Raw genomic sequence first — 20,990 nt, 5'->3', positions numbered from 1 at the left:
TGAATGGCCCACAATGCTGAAAATATTTACTTTCTGGCTTTTTTACAGAAGTTTCCCAACCCCTGATAGAGAGACGTGAAAGTTTAGGAGTTTGACTCTTACGTGGTAGGCAATGACATGGGAAGCTTTATGATCAGTGCTGTTTTTCAGGAAGATGGCTGTTAGTGGAGAGATTGGTAGATAAGAGAGAAAGGAGCATCCAGCTCCTTGCCTGTATGGCTGACTGGGAAAGGTCATTCCAGGGTGGCTTCACAGGTCCAGCCACATCTCATGCTTCTTGTAGGATCACCTGAGTGGGCAGCCTGGGGCCTGCTTTCAGGGTGAGAATCACCCTTCAGACCTGACCCAGCAAGATAGAACATGCAGATCATCAAGATTTACAAAAATATAGATGATTAGGGCCCATTGATACCAATAGCACCATCAATGACAAGCCATCAAGAAGAAAAGTTTTTTTTTAAAACAAAGTTCACTTTATTACATTAATTTTACACAGTAAAAGAATATGCAGTGCAGACTTGTTTAAATTCTCTTGCTGATTCTCTTGAAGACAATGTCACCCAATGTCATGGTCTGAAAGTAAAAACAAAAAAAAAGCACAAAATGTTCATCTGATGTTGAATTGTAAAAGGTAATTAAGGCCACAAAATCATCCCAAATATGCTAGCATATGAAACAACCCAAAGATTTCTCTGTTTTTTGTAAGATCAGAGAAAGGGTGGGCCATCTTTTCTAAAATTCCATGCCAGGTCTTTGTCACTTCACTTCCTCATGTGAAGAGTTGTCCTGCCTTTTAGTGAATTCCTTTCTATATCGATGGCTGTGAGAGCAAGACCATCCAAACGAGTCCAGTCTAATCCAATTTCTCAAAGTTTCATTGAGTGCCTGCTATGTACCAAAGGAACCCCTTAGCTTCAGCAGCAAGGGAATGGAATGAAAAGATCTAGGTTTGAACCCTGGTTCCATAGCTCATTAGCTGGATGACCTTGGACAGGTCAACCTATCTATTAAATCCCTTATCCTGCCTCCCTCACAGCTGTGGGGACGGTTGGGGGAGATACCAAAAGCATATCAAAGCAGGAAAAAAGCCTATCAAAGGACTTTGGCCAGGACTGAGTCCAGGAAAGGCTCATCTCCCTTTGCTGGTACCTTCCTGCTATTCTGTGAATGTGCCAGCATGGGTGGGGACAGCATGTTTCCTTGTTGACCCTCACACTCTACCTAGTTGAGGGATTCTCCCACTTGAACGAGGAGGGGTGTGACAGACCCCTTGGTACTGTTCTGCCTTCTATTACTCCCCAAAGCACATCCTGGGGACAAAGAAGATCCAGAGGAACATAACTGCAGGAGAAACACTGTGCTATTCACCCCCAAATCAAGGACAGGACATGGCCGACTACCAGGCACCAAGGATGATTGCACAACGGGAGTATGCCACTCTTAAAAGCTGCCATAAAATTGCTATGAATATGATTCTTCTTGTAAATGCCTGTGAGCAAGTCTTACGTCTACATCCCGATGGAGACTGAGAAAGGTGGGTCAAGCTGGTGGCTCTGCAGGACGCTCTATCTCCTTCTACCAAGCACCTCGCTTACCCCATCCTATTTGGGTATGCGTGAAGAAAGGGGGATAGCAATGAGGAGAGAAGGAAGAGGGCGAGGTTAACTAGCACATCTGCTTCAAGATGGTACTGAGTATACGAGTCCACACCATCTATAATGGGATTGGCTGGCTCTGTGTAGGATTGTGCATATACGACTGTGGATGACAGCCCTGTGTGACAGGCCCTGCTCAGAGCAACCCTCATTCTGTCATTCCCTGGCTATTTGTTGCCTCAGTTTCCCCACTTAGAAAAGTCAGGGTTGTGGGAAGATGGAGATAATGTGTGTAAACTGCCTGGTACATCATGGGTCCTCAGTAAGTGGTAGCTGAGGCTGAGCACAGGAAAGGTGGGGGAGGGGCTGCACCTCACCCTGGACCTCTCCCTTCCCCTCAAGCACTGGGAGCCAGCAGCCCAGAGTGCCAACTTACGTTGGTGATCATGTCGCCATTGAGTTCGGTCATAGACTTGATGCCTTTGAAAGTTGTCACCAGTTTATTGTCACCTTCCATCTGGACCACTGCCTGCAGGGGAGAGAAGAGATGAGCTGTGAGGAAAGTCGGGGGAGGGAGCAGGACCCTCACCAGTGACACTGGTTTCCCTGCCTGGGTCCTGGCTGACAACAGCCAAGCCACTCACATCCCCCAGTCCTCCAGCTCTAAAGACAGGAGGTGCCTTTAAAAGCCAAAGAAAATGACAGTGCTTCTTTGGTCAAACTTCTAATTTATGGTACGTGAACTATGAGAAATAAGCATAGGACACCTAAGTGGTCTCAAATGCAAGCACTAAGATAAAATTGGTAAAATCCCAATTCTCCACACTGATGGACAGAAGGAGTAGCAAAATTCCAAATACTGGCCGGTTGGGAGAACACCTATTAGGCTTTGGTATATGTTCCTTCCAGCACATTTATATTTTCTGCTGTGGTCTCTTTTTCAAGCTTTATGCATCCAGGAAGAGAAAGCAGAAACCCAGCAGGAAACAGAAGACCCTGGCCAAGGTTAAAAATGTGCCTCCAAGACGGACAGTTGGAAAAGGCCTGTGGTAAAACCCAAGATGGCCTGCCCCTTCCTACGGGCACATCAAGACAATTTCCCTCCCAAAGCTTATCGCAGACTTTCTGACCTGTACTGTCATAGCTGGAGGGGCAGAAGAGGTAAAAAGACCAACATGCTGAGGCCAAGGCACAAAGTTGTCTGGAGCAGGAGGCATGAAGACAGCTGCTCTGGGGTTTTGGCTGTGCCAGGCATGTGGAGTTTCCCAGGGAGGAAGCGAAGTCTCTAGGGCGGGGCACCCCACTGCCTCGGATCTCTCTGCCATCATCTTCTGGTCATTTCCACAGTGCACACCCTGAGCTGCAGCCTAGCAGTGATGCCACCCTGCCCACTCCCTTCAGTCAGGGAAGGGTGGCTATGCCCATTTTACAGATAAGGTAGCTGAGGCCAGGGGCTCAGTGACCCCTGAAGGCTTGGTCTGAGGGCCTGCCCCGGGCCCTTGGTATTCTGGAGTCCTTGGTGTTGGTAGCACCTCCTGCAGGAAATCTCTCCCCATGACTAGCAGCTGTAGGCTCAGCAAGGCCCGTTTACTTTGGGCTCAAAGATGACCACAGCTCTGTTTAGGGTTTTTCACAGATTCCTGCTTGTCCACTGCTGGGCCTGGGAGAACCTGTGCCTGGTCCCCCCCACATGCTCCACGTAAGAGAGCTCGGGTTCTTGGGCCAGAGCACCCAGACAGTCACAGGAAAACGGGAAGGGCCTCCCTAGAGCTTCCCTAGAGTTGTCTTGGTCTCTCTGGCTCCCACCCCAGAAGTGGAGTCACAGATAAGGTATCCGTGGTGGGAACTGTGAAGTGGGAGCCTGGCAGGATCAGGCCCTGGGGCCAGGTTCCAGGGAAAGTTCCAGAAGCAGAGGGTGGTGTGAGGGGGCACCTCCTACCTTGACCTTCTCCCCAGTCATGGTCTCCAGCTCACACTCTTCCCCCAAGGTGAACTCATTTTGGATCACTTTGGACCCCGTGGTGATGGTGAGTTTGAAGTGCTTCCCGTTCTGCACAATTTCTGACACCCCCTTGATGTCCTTCCCCTTCTGGATGAGTTCATCAGGCAGACCTGGTGGAAACCATTTAAGGTTCAGAGATGAGCAGAGGTGGGAGCTGAAGGGCGGCGGTCACAGAGAAACTCTGTGGCGTGGAGTCAGACAGGGAGGTGCCGTGTCTCCCAGAGGCCAGAGGCCCAGATTGAGTCCTGTGAGCAACAAGGGCTTTGACCTCTGAAAGGAAAGGTCAGTGGCCTGACTCCGCCTGACCTGGCGGGCCACTATTTCACCAGGGGAGAGGAGCGGGTTTATAAAGAAGATACTCCTGTGTCCTGAAGAACCTTTCCTCTAGTGAGCGCCCTGGTTCCCGCTCGCTTTCTTATCTCACACCAGACTTTGCTCTGAGTGTCAGTGTTTCATTCCACACCCAGAGTGACCACACACTTTGTGTTCCAGCCAGGTCCCTCCTGAGAGTGAGAGGGGGAGCAATGAATAAAATGCTAGAACAACACGGGCCAGCCAGGACAGTGCCTGGCGAGCCTCTGGCCACATCTACACTGTCATATGAAGTGAGGTCCATGTGCGTTGGCAGTGGGGTTAGAGGGTCCTGTGGCCCAGGTAAGGGATTCGGAACAGAGGTGGTGTGACACCCTGCAGGAGAAGAGCCTAGCTCTTGGCTAGCTCTGAAGGTCCTCTCTCTGCCTTTGCTGTCTTCCCCACACTTCCCCCTACCCCAGCACCCTTCTTTGTCTCACTGCCCCTTTCCTCATAGGGTTCCCTCTACCTGGAGCATGCTCCCCTCCCCCTGTCCCCTAGGGACCACTTGCTCATCTGCCAAGGCCCAGCCAAGGCTCACCTTCATCACCAGCAAGCCCTCCGTCCGTGCCCTCCTGTGAACCCCTCATCCTTCACATGACTTTGGGGGGCACAGAGGAGTAAAGTGGGGTCTCTGGAACCAGCATCCACTTCAAATCCCAACGCAAATGCTTCCTACCTGTGTGACCTTGGTCGGGATTACTTAACCTTTCTAGGCCTCAGTTGTCTTGACTGTGAAATGGGAAAAATATTAGTACTCAACTCAGAGTTTTTTGGTGAGGATTCATTGGGATATTGCATACTTAGGGCTTAGCACAGTGCCTGGTAATGAGTCAGTGCTCAGTACACATTAGGGGATACTTTATTGTATTTATCTCTTCTCTTTTTCTCTCTCTAAACTGTGACTTGGAAACGAGGCTCATTTCCAAGTTATCTGTCTCCTTGGTATCCGTCTAGCACAGTGCTCAGCATGGGGTTGGCCCTGAATCAACGTTTGTTAGAAGAATGAATGAATGAGGGAGGGAGGGAGGGAAGTCACACAGTGAGGTGTCGGCAGAGATTGCCTATGGAATGGCCGTGTCCAGTGAGCACTAGCACAAGCTGCAAATGACTAAAAAAGTCCCATGCATAATATGGCCTCTGGTCTGTGCAAAGCCTGAAACTTTCCTCCCATCCCAGCATCGAGACTCTGATTAGCCACCGCCAGCAGGGCTAGACCCTCACTGCCGCGTGACCCCCAGCCTTGGTGTCCAGCCCAGCACTCACCAACTGCCTTCATGAAGACCTCAAAGTTTTCCTGGCTCTGCAGTTGGTACTTGCCGGAGAAGTTCATGGTGGCGACAAGGCTCACTCCACAGCGGATCTGCAACCCTGCTGGCTGGGCTGCCCAGTGTGGGTTGATTTATAGGGGGCTCCTTCCGCTTCGGATATTGGACATAGGTCAGCAGCTGTCTACTCCTTTATGGCCAGGTTCAAACATTAACTGCTAAGAGCAATGGTCAATGATAAAAAAACAGGATGGGCACAGCAGAGGTTTGCTCTAATTCAGCAAACATTAATGGATGTCAGTCAAGTGCAAAGCCCTACATTCCTACAGCCTTTAATGTGCCAATCCTCCATTAAATGTGTGTGTGTGCATGTGTATGCACCTGTGTGCTTAGAGATGTGCGCACATATACGTGTGTGTACTTAGATCTAGACACACAGAAAAATACCAAAGAATCCTTTTAAACTCAAAACTTCTCCCTTCTTTACATAACCTTATGATCTCTTCCATCCTTATCATTATACAAACTTAATTTTTACAAAGATGTCATAAGCCCCTAGCGCCATTTTGTATTCTGGGATTCCTCTTGATAATTCCAAGCTCTGCACCGTCCACATCAGCCTCCATTTAAAGGTGTCAAACAAAGCACACCATAGTGAAGGGCAGGTGGGAACCATGGAAACTGGGTGTGCGGAAATTGAGATGCATTTTATTAGGCAGAGACGGGGTAGGAGAGAGAAAGCAGGTAGTATCTGCTGGGCCAACTGAACATGTCAGGGGGGCCATGCTTTCCTACTGCACCTTCTGCTCTTCCCTCACCTTCTCCACCTGCTCACCTCCTCTAGAAATCCTCTAGGCTCATAGAGCACTTTGCAAATACCTATGTTCCAAATCCTACTGGGATTATTTCTCTGAGTATTCTTTTTCATTTCTTCTTTGGCATTCCCAATACCTGGCACCTAGTAGGTGTCCGTAATAGGTCAGTAAATAAAAACCATCAAAAGGTAATGAGGCCATGGATCTTCTTGTTAAAGGAAAATAAGAAATATGGAGAATTAGGTTGGCACAGCCCCTCACATCACTGAATCATTGGGGCGGGGCAGCCAGGATCAGGGTGTGTGTGTGTGTGTGTGTGTGTGTGTGTGTGTGTGTGTGTGTGTGTGTGTCTAACCAGGCAAGTATGCATAGATGAGACTCCAGTGAACAGGGCTGGCAACGGGGTAACCCTGAGACACTGTCCATTTTTTCTCCTTCCTCTGTGGTCCTGCTCTGCCATTCCAGCCTGCACCAGGATAGATGGTGGGAGATTGCAACCAGAGCTTTCTGTTTCCTGGACAGTGCTCTCCATTGCCAGGGGACCCTGTCTGTCCTCACCTGCGGCATGATCATCAGGATGACTGCATGCTCACTCACTCAGCTGCCAACTGTCTGGGCTGCCGGGGCATCTGCTCTGGAAGCCCAGCAGCCCTCAGGTTCTGGCTGTATGGGAGTCAGGGGACACATGAGTATATGGGGGCTCGTGCCAGGGACACTGACACTGCAGGAAGACAAGCTGGGGAGCACAGCACTAACACAAGCGTGTCAGTCCACAGGAGAGGCGAGCTCTGTTGTCTCCGACTCCCTCACACATACTCTCCCAAACAGAATGTGGACCTGTGGATCCAGCAAAGTACCCGAGAAGTCCTCTCATCCCCACATGTGCTCAATGTCTAAGCCCTCCTCTGGCATCCCTGACAGGTGGCGTCAGCATATACCCTGCCACGGAGAGGTCACTCCTTTCTGAGCAGCGTGGGCAGAGGGCACCGGTTGACAGCCATCATGCAGATCCCAACACCAGTAAGCCTTTCCCTCCGGTGCAGAGGGGTGCTCCACTCTGCCCTCTCTGCTCGGTCCTCCTCTGACAGTGCCCAGGACACAGAGTGGTTTCCAGGCCATGGATCAGGACGGTCCCTGGAGAATGTTACGCAGGCTTGGAAGCCCAGAACTCACAGCCATTTTTAGGCACCACAAAAGCCCTAGCACCATTGGGACAGTGGCTCAAAGCATGATATGCACATCTTGTTCTGAACCTTGATTATGTACCTTTTAATATGTCTCATTGTATTGAGGGAACCCATATTAGATCCTAATCTCCTCCAAGTGGGACAATGATTTTTTTTAAAGATGTATTTATTTACTTGAGAGAGAGAGAGAGAAAGGGCAGAGGGAAAGAATCCCAAGCAGACTCCAAGCAGAGCAATGAGCCAAATGTGGGGCTCGAGCCCACAACCCCAAGATCATGACCCGAGCCAAAATCAAGAATCAGATGCTCAACTGACTGAGCCACCCAGTGGCCCCAGGGACAATGATTTTTTATTTTATATATGTATGTGTAAGGCAATGAAAAATCCATTATCTTAAGAATTGGCATCAGAATTCCTCTTGGAGAGGAAACTCTGTGTGTGTGTGTGTGTGTGTGTGTGTGTGTGTGTGTGTGTGTGTGTAAATGGCTGAAGTAGCTGCTTGGAAGAGAGTGAGTGAAACCCAAGATCTGTGATCAGCAAGGGCTCAGGTGGTGACGGGGAAGGCCTGCTGCGCTGTGCAGCACGCTGGGAGAGGCCCCCTTTTGCCCCTGGATGTCGGGAAAGGAAAGAGCAGTGCAGGGGGCAGAAAGGAGGGGAACCAGTGAGTGGGTATGGGGTGACGGGGCACAAAGACACCCCGGTGACAGTAAGGCACGAAGCGCTTCCAGGAAAGCTCCTGTTGCGTTTGAAGCCGCTCATTTGCCGCCAAGTGAATCTCCATCCATCTTTCTTTAATTCCCTCCCCGACGACCTCAGATGCTTTAGTAAAAGGTAATTCATAAATCAATACAGGTGCAAATGGAAAACAATGAAGGGCTGAGTTTCATTTCTGGATTGATGCCATGGAGATGAGACAGTATACCTGAAACCATAGAGATCTTTCTTGACTTAACGATGGCATTGTGTCCCAATAAACCCATTGTGAGTTGAAAATACCATGAGTGGAAAATGCATCTACTGTACCTAACCTACTGAACTTCATAACTTAGCCCAGCCTACCTTACACGTACTCAGGACACTTACATTAGCCTACATTTGGGCAAACTCATCTAACGCAAAGTCTATTATATAACATAGTATTGAATATCTCATGTAATTTATTGACTACTGTAATGAAAGTGAAAAATAAAGTTTACATGGGTACAGAATGGCTGTAAGTGTATTGATTGTTTACTCCTGTGATCACGTGGCTGATGGAGCCAAGGCTCACAGCGGCTGCCCAACATCACAAGAGATGATCGTACTGCATATCACTAGCCTGGGAAAAAGAAATTCACAAAGTATGGGTTCTACTGAATGAGTATCACTTTCACACCATCGTAAACTCAAAAACTCCTAAGGTGAACATAAGTCAGGGACTATCTGTATCAGGAAGCAGGGTGTGTATGGGAGCACAGTCCCCCCAAGGATCCCCAGAAATCTTAGTGAGGGCTTTGGAGGAATTCAAGCTAATTTTACCCAAATCCCAGAGTGCCATGTGATCCCAGATGGTATCTGGTGACGTAGACTAATATCCACAGGCTGATAGCTGGTCTGTGTCTGTCTAATGAGTGCAGTGGCCGAGTGCTAGACTAAATTCAAGTCAGACCTGAGACCCCACCCACCCCACCTCACCCACCACCTATCCAAAGAACTTCTCAAACATTTATCAGGGAGCAAATCAGTAGAAACTTGCTTCAATGGGGAGTCTGGGAATTTTTAAAAGCAATGAAATAATCACTAAGGAAATGGCTATGATGAGGTCATTAACCCCTTCCCCCTGCAGCCAGTAAGTGCTTAATTTGGGAGGATCTACTGGAAGTGTCCTGGATACACCATGCTCTCCCACGCAGCCACTGCCTGCCCAGCATCTCTCCTCAGATAAAGGGATACCTGGGTCCACATCCAGACACTCTCCCCTTGACCATGGATGTCACATGACACACCCCACAGTGCTGTTCTCTGGGCTCTAAGGTGGAGAGTGGGAAGGAAGGTCATGAATTTTTCTCTCTAGGGCAAGTTAGCACTCATCCCAGAGCCCTCGCAGGAAGGCTGTAGCGGGTCCTCCTTTTCTGGTGTCTGACTCCCAGCAGACCCTTCTCCTTGGCCTCTCACTCCCTGCCTACCCAGTCCAGGGAGCACCTTGGGCAGGATTCACTCAGAGGCTGGCCAAGAGGCTGGCACAGTGGTGAAGACCCGCAAATGGACAGCCTGACAGACATGAGGCAAGGACCTCCTCCCTCCCCAAGATCCCAGATGGGGCCTTCTCAGGCAATCCGCGATGGCCTCCTTCAGGCCAGATTTTTGTGTGTTTGAGTCTTGAAGCTGAGGAGGTGAGTGGCCATTTCAAAATTTAACACTTACAAGTATTTTTCCATGAAATTAGGAGAGGGTAATGACATCTCCAGTCCACAAGCTAAGCAAACACAAGAAGAGATAAGCTTAATTGCAATGACAAAGTTCAAGTGGCTTTCAAGAAAAAAAAAAAAAAAGACTCTCACTTCATGGGAGCAGTTTTCAGTTCCCCAAGTTTAATGCCTCCCCAGTGCCCACTAGACATCCCCTCTCCTCATGCTCCCTACTCGGGTGAGCAGTGTGGAGGTGGGAGAGAAGAGGTGACGTGCCTCTTGGTGACCAGAATATGAGAGGCCAGGCCCCTCTTCAGGTGTGTCTGACCCCAGGGTGTCTACAGCGTCAGCTTGCTCATACCATGTGAGTTGCTGGAGGTGCCCTGAGCTGCCCATACTTCTGCTAGACAAAGGGCTCTGGAGAGGAAGGACTTTGGTTTGGGCCCAGATTTCTCTACCTGACCTGTGATCCTGGACAAATCACTCAGCCTTACTAGCCTCCACTTCCTTATCTGTGAAATGGTTTCTCTGCCCTGTGAATGCCCTGGGTAAACTGTCAAGTCCTTCAGCAATGTGAAGCTCTTATCAGAGGGGATCAGAGCGCTTTGCATTGGCCTTTGTCAGGTGTCTCAGAGCTATCCCTAGCTCAGGACTGGTTTTTATGTTTATTCCTTGGCTTGGGGACAAGCTTCTTCCCATCTCCCTGGGCTGGCGGGTAGTGTCTTCCATCCCTGCCCAGTATGCTAAGGTGCACTGGCCTACCAGGCATCTCGGTCCCCACTTTGTGTCTTTTACAGGCCCTGAGGCTTCATCTCCTGCTCCTGAGGGTATGGAAATCCACACTCCTGGCCACCCAGGCCTATTTCCAGGTCTGGCAATCACCCCAGGCACCCCAGCCTCACCGCAGTGTTTACTGCTCTTTCAGTTCTCTCTGTGCTTCTGACACTTGGGGATTTTTCTTTCTTTCCTTCTTGTGACCTCAGCTATATTTCTGAAAAACTCTTATGGTTCAACCTTCACATTTTAACCTTGCTGAGGGAAGAGCTTGCATCAGCTCCATTGACCATGTTGTGGGTCCCGGAAGTCTTGTGTTTTTATTATTAAGCTGTTTTAAATCCTTTTGGTGGAATTTCAGGATGTACATCCTTCAACAAATAATTTTAAAAGACATTCTTAAGCTTTGCTTTTCATATGCATAGTCTATGTCTTCTATCATTGAATTTCCTTAAAGAACCCCTGTAAACAACTGTCCAACCTAGAATGGAATCTGCCTTAAAACCATCCAATATCCTTGGCATTTTTAGACGTCTGCCCGCTTGAAGAACCCAAGGTGGGGGGGGATGCAAATATGATAAACAAACATTGTGGGTGGTGGTTTGTACTGTAAAAAAAAAAATCATACCACACAGATTGCCCTGAATAGTGTACTCAACCAAATGTCCTTTTACAAATAATTTTTAGGAATATCCTTGCTGTAGAAATGAGACCTTCCTGTGAGTTATTTTAAGGACCCCTGTGAGTTCTCCTCTACTGTGACACAGTAGAGTGGAAAATCCTATGGATTACGTGGCAGACAGTGGGGGTGATTTGCAGGATGATTTAATCGAAATAGAATTCAAAACTTATCTCTAAGGCTGTTTATAAGGCTCCTATTTTGGCCGTAAACCTAACAGTGTTTGCTTGTATCACTGTGTCCTTGTGTCCTCTGCCCTCTGAGGGTTGAAAGCTAGCCCAGTGGGCCTCAAAGTCAGCCTGACACTTCAAAGAAAAACCTCTTGCAAGTGATCCTTGGCCAACCTGTCACCCTCACCTTCCAACCCTGCATTCTCTCTGCTTTAGAGCCGTGAGTCATCAGCCCTTCAGAAGCAGGATGGCCACTCCACTGACATCCCTAAAGCTCAGTCTGCATTCCCTCTCTGTACAACCCTCCTGAGGTCTCTGCTTTCTCTGCTGTCCTAGATCAATGTCCCCAATGCCAATTTCTATTCTGTTGCCTTAGGGCTATTATATTCATAGTGATAAAACAATAGCTTCTATTAACCAAACACTAAGTAGGTGCTTTTCCTACTATCTCAGCACATTCTCAAAACAATATTATAAGGTGTTATTATTGCCATTTTTCAGATGAGAAAACTAAGGTATGAAAAGGTGAGTAACTGCTTCCAGTTATGCAAATAGGAATTTGCCAAATAGGAGCACGAACCCAGTCTGTTGGACTCCAAAGCTTATGTTTCCGACCTTTATTATTCCCATATTATAATTCTCAAAGGTGTATATCTTGGTTACTTTCCTGAAAATTCTTCTAAACCAGAGCTTAGTGTTGCACTTTCCAGAGTAAGTGTCTAGAAAATGTTGATAGGACAATAATCCAGATGTTGTTGACCTCTTAAGTCATTCATGGTTGGCTTACTGTTAGCTCAGAAATGTTCTTACTCTAGACCAAATAACCTGACAGTGCATGTGCATGAAGCGAGAACTCAGAGAAATAAAAGATCCTGAGGTGGTTCCTGGCCTTGTGTTCGGTAGAGATGAGTGCAAAGCGTATTTCACTAAATTCTAATTCTTTAAAGCTAGCATCTGCAGTTCTTCCTATATTCGATTTTCTGGAATATCCCATATGGGTCACTCTGGAAACACACACCTTGTTGTCTATGGTGATCATGCACATCATTCTGTCCCCTCCTCCAGGGTAGCCTTTCCCCAGCTTCTATCCCAACAAAGCCACAAGCATCAGATGATTCATCTACTTCTCGAATATTCACTCAACAAGCATACTCTGACCTCCTGCGTGAAATTTGTGGGGTGGTGGGTTATGTTTTGAATCTACAAAGGAACTCACTGTATAGTAGGGAGCATGATGAGAGTTAAAGCTCCCTTTGACCAGGATGAAGTTTGAATAAAACTTCAAAATGTAGAGAATGACTGAGTTAAGAGTAAGAAGGAATTTTCTGGTCAGGGAAGGAGTCAAGATTCATGAAAGATTCGTGAATAGAGAACAAAGCATGCAAAGGCTTAGAAAAATAGGCTGTTGCTGAACAAAGCATGAGGTTCGGGGAGGAAGAGTAGAGACAAGAAGGAAGACCTGGGGATGGGAGCCAGAAAGGGAGGCGGGAGCCAGATGGTGAAGGGGAGGCTGCTTTGTATCCCCAGATGAGAGTGTGTGTGCATACCCCGAATGGGGTATGTATCAGCACAGGACACGATTTTAGATGGTACATGGACGAACACTTTTATATTAATATATTAATTTTAATAGTTATGCATTTAGTCTAATACAGATTAGAAAAACATACACCAACTTAGGACCTCATAGATGTTACTGCTTAGGACAAGGGCGAGTTGTTGTTGCTTTAGGAGTAACTTAGAGAAAAAATAACCCACAGGACAGGAGTCCAGGAGAGAAAACAAATATTGCCTTGGGCGTTTCAAATGAGGAAATTTAATACAGGGGGTTGGTCACCGAGCTGTTGAAAGAGCTGGAACAGCAAAAGAGCTGGAATGGCAAAAGAAAGGGGATTCAAGGCTGTGAATGCCCCTGGGCTGGGTTCCAGAGGTCTACAGGTGCTTCTACAGGGTTGGAGGTGGCTGGTGCCTCCAGCTGTGGATCTGGTAAAGTGGTGCTTCCTTGGCTTGGCTTGAACCCCTGAGAGGGGCCACCCCCAGGCAGGCTGCTGGAACCTAGAGCCACTGCACTCCTGCTGCCAAACCAGCAGCCACTAGAACTGCCAGCGAATGCTGCCCAGCAGGACTGCGTCTTCCTTCCGCCTTCCACGCTCCCGCCACTTGACTCATCGGCATGCCCGAGGTCCGGACAGGAGGCAGCGGGCAAAGGAGTTGGGGAAATGTAGTTTGTAGACTCCAAGTCTCTAAAATACAGAGCAGAGTGGTAAGTGAGGGCAAGGGGCTGAGAGATATAGGCAAAACCCTGGCACAAGGGACACCTGAAGCTATGACAAGAAGAAACCGTGAGGCTGATAAACTAGTGACAGCATTTTGGATATTGCTATGCCAGGCGATGGACGGTCAACAAAAGAGCAGAAGAGAGGTATGATTGTGGTTTTGGACGATTACTCTGGAGGCAACAGGAAAGACTGGCCGGACTGGGGAGAGATCTAGCGGTGGAGAAATGGGTAGGGAACTCCTACAAAAATTGTGGGAAGAGATAAGGAGGACCTGATCTTGGGAGGAGGCGGGCGGGAATGAATTGGAGTGCTGTTGTGCAGCTGTAACTGAGAGTGTTTGGGGGTCCACTGTGGGGACATGGATGGGCGGGGAGAGGAGATAGATGCCTTCCAGTGGCAATGCTGCAGACCCACGCGTCCCTCCTGCATGTCCTTTCTGTCCCAACTAACACTTCCTGAACACTCACTGTTACCGGGCACACTTACATGAATTACCTGTTTTGCAACACATTAAAACCCGTTTTAGGGATGAGAACTCTGAAGCATAGAGAAGTTAGGAAACTTAAGCTCTTCCCAGGTGAGAAACAGAGGAAGGAGCCAGGATTCAAACCCACAGAGTCTGGCTGCACAGCCCAGACCGGTGACATCAATGCAAGATGAGGAGTCAGACTCTATCCTATTTCCCAGGTGCATCCTGATTCACAGGGACCCACCTACACTCACCAGCTTCACAGGAAACTTGGGTGGAAATCAGGGCCGAAGGATTTATTAATGTCAAAATCGTTCTGATCTTCTCCTTGTTAATACTGGACCTGGGAGTGAGTCCACTTAGGAGGAACCATGCTAAATCTTTCATCAGGATGTTTCCCACAAATGTTCTCCAAACATTTGGGACTGCCTCACAATTAGTGATACCTCACCAAATGCTCCGCAGAGTTTTTGAGGTGGCCAAGTTTTGAGGTCTCCAAGAGTGGTAGGTCTCAAGCCTGAGGCATTCCCTAGCACTGTCAGCAAGCACAGGGATGCCCAAGTCTCCATTTGGTCTGAGGCTAAAGGGAAAACCTTGGGGCTCCCTGAATTATTATCTCTTCTTTTGTACCTCAAACTCTGGTGGAATTATTAAGTTTTAAATGTTATGAAAATTTGATTAAGAAGTAAAGTTCTCACAAAACACAAAAAATAAAAAATTTTGACTGCTTACTTTCAGTCTATTGATCCATGACTGGGAGAATTTCAACTTTGAGGAAATGATCATCATAATATTTACTCGGGAGTACAATGATACGACTGGAGGGTTTAGGCTTGTAATGACATTTCTATTTCTGTTTTCTTTTGTTTATCACTTGCGACTTTCTTGAGGGCGGGGACTGTGTTTTGATGTGTATCTTTAGAGCTTAGCAAAGTCCCTGAGAGAAGAGAGCTCTCAGGACCTGCCTGTGGGATGACCAAGTGAACGGATAAGAATAACATAAATGTGGGGCACCTGGGTGGCTCAGTCGGTTGGGCTTCGGCTCTTGGTTTCGGCTCAGGTCATGATCTCAGGGTTGTGAGATTCAGCCCCGCATCGGTCTCCACGCTCAGTGCAGAGTCTGCTTGAGATTCTTTCTCCCTCTCCCTCTGCCCTTGCCCCTGCTCATGCTCTAAATAAATAAATAAAATCTTAAAAAGGAATAAAATGCCACAAACTTTGCCTACAAGTGACAACTCTTCTGGCATTTGCCTTCTGGCAGGATCTTCAATTACACAGGGAACAAATGCATTGTACAGAGTGGAGATGTCATTAGAGATCTATGAGAAAGGGCAGCAGGTCTGTTTAAGCAATATCCTTATAAACATTTCATAGAAATGCTAAAGCCCACCACCCTTGCAAAATAGCATGGGGAAGTTACAGGATTCCATGATGTGGGCAGAGCTCGTGACATGCACACTGTCCATTGAGAGGAGGGATCACCCCATCTGCTGACAGGTGTGTGTGTGTGTGTGTGTGTGTGTGTGTGTGTGTGTTTCAGGGGTAGGTACATTTTTAATCACATGTTCAGCTCTGTCCCAAGTTTCTCCTTTGACCAAAGCTTTTGACAATTTGGTTAAATTTCAACTAAGTATTATTTGACTAACCTACCCCCTTTGTAACTCAGGGCCCTGGAGTCTGTCAGCTTTCTTTGGCTGCCTTTGCTGGAAATAGCTCTGATAGCAGTTGTTTTCCAAGGTCAGGGCAAAGTTTTCCAAGGAAACCCTGGTGTCTTGAGAAAGGGCAACATTGGCCATGTTAAACGGAATCAAACCTTTATTAGAAAGATGTATGGGCCTGAATGCAACCAGTCCGATGTCTCAAACCATTCACTTGACTCCTTTTCCAAATACGCCCAAGTGGACAAACTCTTGACCCTGGTTTTGGTTGATATTTTTCATTGTGGTTGGGGAGACCGATTCAAAGAGAACCCAGATCGCCAAACATTAGAATAAAATGCCAAACCATAATCTGCACAGCACAGCTCAGCAGGACGTATGCATTCCCAGCCACCCCTTGGGCAGGCACGACGCATACTGCTACTCCCGTTTCACCCAGAGAAAACTGAGATCCAGAGAGGGAAAGTGTCTTATCTGAGGCTGCACCGCTAGGCAACGGCAGAGAAGGCAGCCCTTCTGGGAGTAATGCTAGAACTCTGTCCTCTGTGCCAGAGACGACTCTCTCCGCATTTTCAGTCTAAATGCAAAACAATTTTGTATTTTAATGAAGTATGCATACTCAGAGTTTGGAAATTTCTCTTTTAGTTCATCACCAGCAAGTTTGGCTACTAGACCAAAGACCCAGAGAAATCAGTGCCTGGCCCACTGCAGCTGCTAAAGAAATATTTATTGAACAAGTGAGTGAATGAATGAATAGGGTTTTACTACTGTTTCAGAAGCCCCAGTGCAGCAGCAGCAACAACCCCAGCCTTTCCTATCAGCTCAGCTCAGGCCCAGGCTGAGCCCAGGCAGGAGCTGCCCAGGGAGGAGCAGACTCCTTGGCTCCCAGGCCCCGTCTGCCCCAGTCACCACTGCTTCTCAGCCACTGAAGCTCCTTTGGCCCCTGCCCATGCCCTGAACTGGGCCTCTACAGGGGCAAGTGGTTTTCGACCTTGCCTTCTACTTCCACACACAAGTGACACACACTGCCCTGCCCGGTTTCTACTGTGAGCCATTTCTTCCTCTCACCCTCAGGGGTGCATATCAGGACCAAGGGATGGGTGTCCCATAATCAAAGAAAGAAGCTTGAATCCACATTATAAGAGAAAACAAAACAAAACAAGGAGATTTCTGTACTTCTGACTCTTGACTCTGCTGATAAGTTTGAATGTGTTGCTGGAGGCCTGTCTGAGCATCCTGGGATCTCCCCAGGGTGTCCCCTTTCCTACCTTCTCCACCCCCTTTGGAAAGCCCCCACTAGCCCTGCAAGTTAACTACTAACCTTGCCATTCAAATCTCCAGCACAGATCACTGCACCCTGGCTTAGGGAGACCATTCTGGCCCTCAAGTGAATATAACAAGACTGCCTCGATTTGTATCTTGAACCATTCACAGACTCAGACTGCAGCCTTTACAATTTATTGCTGCCCATCTTTCTGCTTCTTAACTCCCACCTCTGCTCCCAGTCTTTAATGGACATGAGAAATAGGCATTGCCATCCATTGAAAACACTGTAGGATTTGTGGGTCAGGTATCATGGATCCCTGGCTACACCATTCTGGGGGTGCATCAGCTTCTCCGACTGCAATTTTCCCATTTGTAGAATAAGAAGCAATTTACTTATTCACTCATTCAACAAATATTTATCAAGCATTTACCTCGTCCCAGGACTTCACTCATCCAAGATATTAACACGTTGCGGCCATTGTCCTTGAGAAGTTTGCAGAGATTTGATCTTCCCATGAGTCAGTGCTGGCTGTCCCTTGGCTTTGCTGAGAGGATTTTTTTTTTTGGTAAAGATTTCATTTATTTATTTTAGAGAGAATGAGAGAGCACAAGCGCTGGGGGGGTGGGGAGGCGGAGGGAGAAGCAGACTCCCCACTGAGCAGGGAGCCTGATGCGGTGCTCATTCCCAGGACCCTGAGATCATGACCAGAGTGGAAGGCAGGCAGAGGCTTAGCTGAATGAGTCACCCAGGTGCCCCTGCTGAGAAGATTAATGGAGATCAATCATGTGGATATCTTTGTAAAGGACAAGCAAGGAGGATCCCGGGGGGCTGGAGGCACCTTCTTACTACCTGAGTTGCTATGCCTAAGTTGAAGGTGTAGGGACTGGGAGTTGGGCATAAGCAGTTCACTCAACCTTCCTGAAGCCTGTTACTTCAATGGTAAAATGTGGAGCTAAATCTACTATAGAGATCAAATGGTCTAGACTCTGCTTTGATGGATGATGGTAAAAGACCAAAAACGTTAAGAGATTGACCCAAAGTTCCAGTGCTCTTGTATGGGAGCTGGTCTTCGAACCCTAGGCTCTTGACTCCGGGTCAGAAATGTCTCCCTACACCATGCTTAGTAATGCAGCAGACACTTTTGATAGTTTCCTAATATCTTCTTTGCTAATAAAACCCCATCCTTGTTCAGATGGTACTGTACTTTCTCTTACTTGGAGCTCTGTGCATTTCTGATAAATCAAGTGCTTTGTATATCTATGTCTGTGTCTACATCAACCTATAGAGAATTGTCGTCCTTATAATATTGAGTCATCCCATCAAACGCACATCCTCTTAAATTCTTTTACATTCTTACATTCTTTTACAAACTCTTTAACAGAGTTTAAAAATTTTTAAATTTCCCCACGGAGGTATCCTATGTTTTATAAAGTCAATTCCTAGATGTTTTGTGATTTTTGCTGATATTGTAGATGTGATTATATTTTCTAATTGATTATTGCTGGTACAGATAAATGCTTTTTTGTTGTTGTTGACAGATATCTGGCAACCTTGTTGAACTATTTTATACTAAAAGACTAATTTTTAACAGCTCTATTGATGTCTAGTTGTCTCTATTGCATGTCTAGTTGACATGCAATAAACTGTACATATTTAAAATGTATAATTTGATAAGTCTGACATACGTATGAACCCCTAAAACCATCACTACAATCAAGATAATGAAATATTCATCACCATCTGGGTTTTCCTCACGGCTCACTGTAATTCCTCCCCTGACTCCTTGCCACCCAACTGCCCCCATTCCTAAGTGACCACCGATCTGCTTTCTGTCACTGGGTTAGTTTGAATTTTCTATAATTTTGTATAAATGCAATCATACCAGATATATACTTCTTTGTCTGACATTTAATTTAGTATAATCAAGTCATACCATAAATAACGAAAAAACAAACAAACAAACAAAAGGAGGCATAATCTCAGATGGAACAGTTGACACCCTTGTTCTGCTCTGTTATATATGTATGTAACAGTGGGATATTGAGGCTGGGAACAAGAGGAGGGCAATAGGCTGATGATGCAGGACATAGATATCTTGGGCAGGCAAGTCACACCATCCTTCCACGTATCACCTCTCCTCCAGGCTGGAAGGATGATGGACGGTGGTCAGGAGTCCTTTGTCAGCACACATGTCCCTGTGGATGGTTCACAGCTTCAGTGGCCCTGAGTTTAGTCTTCTTATCTAAGAAATTGGCCCTGTGACCATCGACCAGCTGGCCATGTGCCACAGATTCAATTAATCTCATTGAGATTAGGGAAGCATCAGAAGCCAAGAGCTCCTTTGATTAGGCCCAAAATGGTCTGAACTCAGCATTCAATCTAGAGGCCTCCAATGGCCCTAGATAATAGGCAGAACTCTACCCTGGTTCTGGGCTGGATGAAAGGTCTTCTCAGGTTTGAAAGATGACTGAAGACCTTTGGGCTTCACAACTGCACGGGTTATCCTACCCCTTCTCAGTGCATCTGAGCCCATGAACTGGATGAGGAATGAGCACCATGGCCATTATCAAAATCTTCACTTATCTAGAAAGACCGTTCTTTCTAGGATCTGAAGGAGAAGGGTAGAGCTGGGGCCACTCCCTCGAGATGACTTATCTTTCTTAGAGTCAGTTTTTGATTAAATGCAACTCTTCTGAGATGTTCTGCTTTCTTATAGCTCTGGATGTCCTTGGTCCTTCATCACTCCCAGGAGACTTGGCCACCAGTGTCTTGGTCAAGGTGGGAGAGATTTGTATCTGCCAAGTTAGTGACCAGATCTTCGATCCCATAAAATGTAGTGTGAGGTGCCCATTCAATGCAGGAGACCACCCACGGGCTAGGACTCTAAAGTTGCCATCTGGGTGGGAGTCCTGCCCTCTTTCCCCAGCATCCAGATCAGCCTTGAACATCAGAGCTGAAAGGGACGTATTCTTGGAGAACATTCCTTCCAAAAGATTGTGACCAAAAATCTAAGGGACCCCGAATGGTCTAGGAACACCCTGTGTGCAACATACACTACATTTTCCTGATAATGCTTTAATTAGATTCTCAACCTTCACCTCTCAAAAAATTCAAGAAGCTCTGACCTAATTCAATCCCTTGCTGAGATGGGGAGATAAAAAAGTGATGTGGTTGGCTCAAAGTCCCACAGTGGGCCTGGAAGAGAATTTGGGGCTTGGCTCTAACCCACCTTCTGTCCCTGCTCAGAATCTAGAGCAGAAGTCCTCAAAGTGGTCCTCTGAACTCCGGTATCAGGTTAAGCGTTCAGGCATCTGGGCCTGCCACAGACCTGCTCAGAGTCAGAGGGTGGGGCTGGGGGTTTAGGAAGTTCCCTAGGGTTTTAGGGCACGCTGAAGTTTGAGAATTTAGGACCACCCCTGGGGGTGCCTAGGTGGCTCAGTTGGTTAAGCACCTGATTCTTGATCTCAGCTCAGGTCTTGATGTCAGGGTTGTGAGTTCAAGCCCCACAATGGGCTCCACACTGGGCATGGAACCTACTTAAAAAAAACAACAACACAAAAAAACCACACCTAAATGGTAAGGTAACGAGACCACTGCAACCGCTTTCAACTCTTTTGGCTTGCTTTTCCTGGCACTTTTCTCCACATTTCTAAATAACACTGTTTTATGATCTTTCCTTCTCCTTTCCTCCTTCTCTCCTTCCTTTTGCAGCCACAGATGTTATCAACTAAGTTTCTCACGGGGGATTAGGGTCATGAGACTTCTTTGGTGGTTTCCAGGTGCCCATCTGGGCTCACCTCTGCCATCTTTCTGGTTGGCGAATGTTCTAGATGCACCAGTAAACCCCATTTCACCTGCCACAGCAAGTCCATCCCTCCCCTGGGGGGCACTGGAGAGTGGCCCGTGCTCTGGGCTGTGTTCCCCACTGCCTTCCACTGCTGCTCTGAACCCTCAAGAAACCTGGGAATCCCTCCTAAACCTTCTCTCCAGGCACATGTGGGTAAGAGAGGAGATCCTTGCTTTTCCTGGGTTGCAATGCCAACCAGCTGCCTCTCTGCCATGGGCTCCTAACCCCAGTGTCGGCTTCAT

General features: G+C 47.4%; 2 protein-coding genes across 2 annotated transcripts in view; one reads left to right on the top strand and one right to left on the bottom strand.

The window, feature by feature from the left end:
• Window positions 1-450: 450 nt before the first annotated feature.
• Window positions 451-5,438, bottom strand: FABP1 (fatty acid binding protein 1). Its single transcript, XM_027620569.1, has 4 exons — window positions 5,215-5,438; window positions 3,535-3,707; window positions 2,032-2,124; window positions 451-573 (listed from the first exon to the last, which is right to left on the bottom strand). Exons 1-4 carry the CDS (start codon window positions 5,279-5,281, stop codon window positions 523-525), a joined length of 384 nt encoding a protein of 127 aa, XP_027476370.1. The 5' UTR covers window positions 5,282-5,438; the 3' UTR covers window positions 451-522.
• Window positions 5,439-13,425: 7,987 nt separating this feature from the next.
• Window positions 13,426-20,990, top strand: part of THNSL2 (threonine synthase like 2) — a 34,623-nt gene continuing 27,058 nt past the window's right edge. The window contains exon 1 of the mRNA XM_027624210.2: window positions 13,426-13,650. Coding sequence (XP_027480011.1) covers window positions 13,555-13,650 — 96 coding nt within the window. The 5' untranslated portion in view covers window positions 13,426-13,554. The remainder of the gene's footprint in view (window positions 13,651-20,990) is intronic.

This window comes from Zalophus californianus, chromosome 8 (assembly GCF_009762305.2).
Source record: "Zalophus californianus isolate mZalCal1 chromosome 8, mZalCal1.pri.v2, whole genome shotgun sequence".
Taxonomy (NCBI): Eukaryota; Metazoa; Chordata; class Mammalia; order Carnivora; family Otariidae; genus Zalophus; species Zalophus californianus.
Note: the sequence above shows the minus strand (reverse complement) of the source record. Positions and strands in the feature narration are given on the sequence as shown.

What these genes read in the sequence shown, in the direction of transcription:
- FABP1 (XM_027620569.1), bottom strand. Translation starts at nt 5,281, where the DNA reads ATGAACTTCTCCGGCAAGTACCAACTGCAGAGCCAGGAAAACTTTGAG. An exon ending in GGTCTTCATGAAGGCAGTTG is followed by an intron (nt 3,708 to 5,214) that starts GTGAGTGCTGGG and finishes GGTTTCCACCAG; the next exon opens with GTCTGCCTGATGAACTCATC. An exon ending in TGACTGGGGAGAAGGTCAAG is followed by an intron (nt 2,125 to 3,534) that starts GTAGGAGGTGCC and finishes TCTCCCCTGCAG; the next exon opens with GCAGTGGTCCAGATGGAAGG.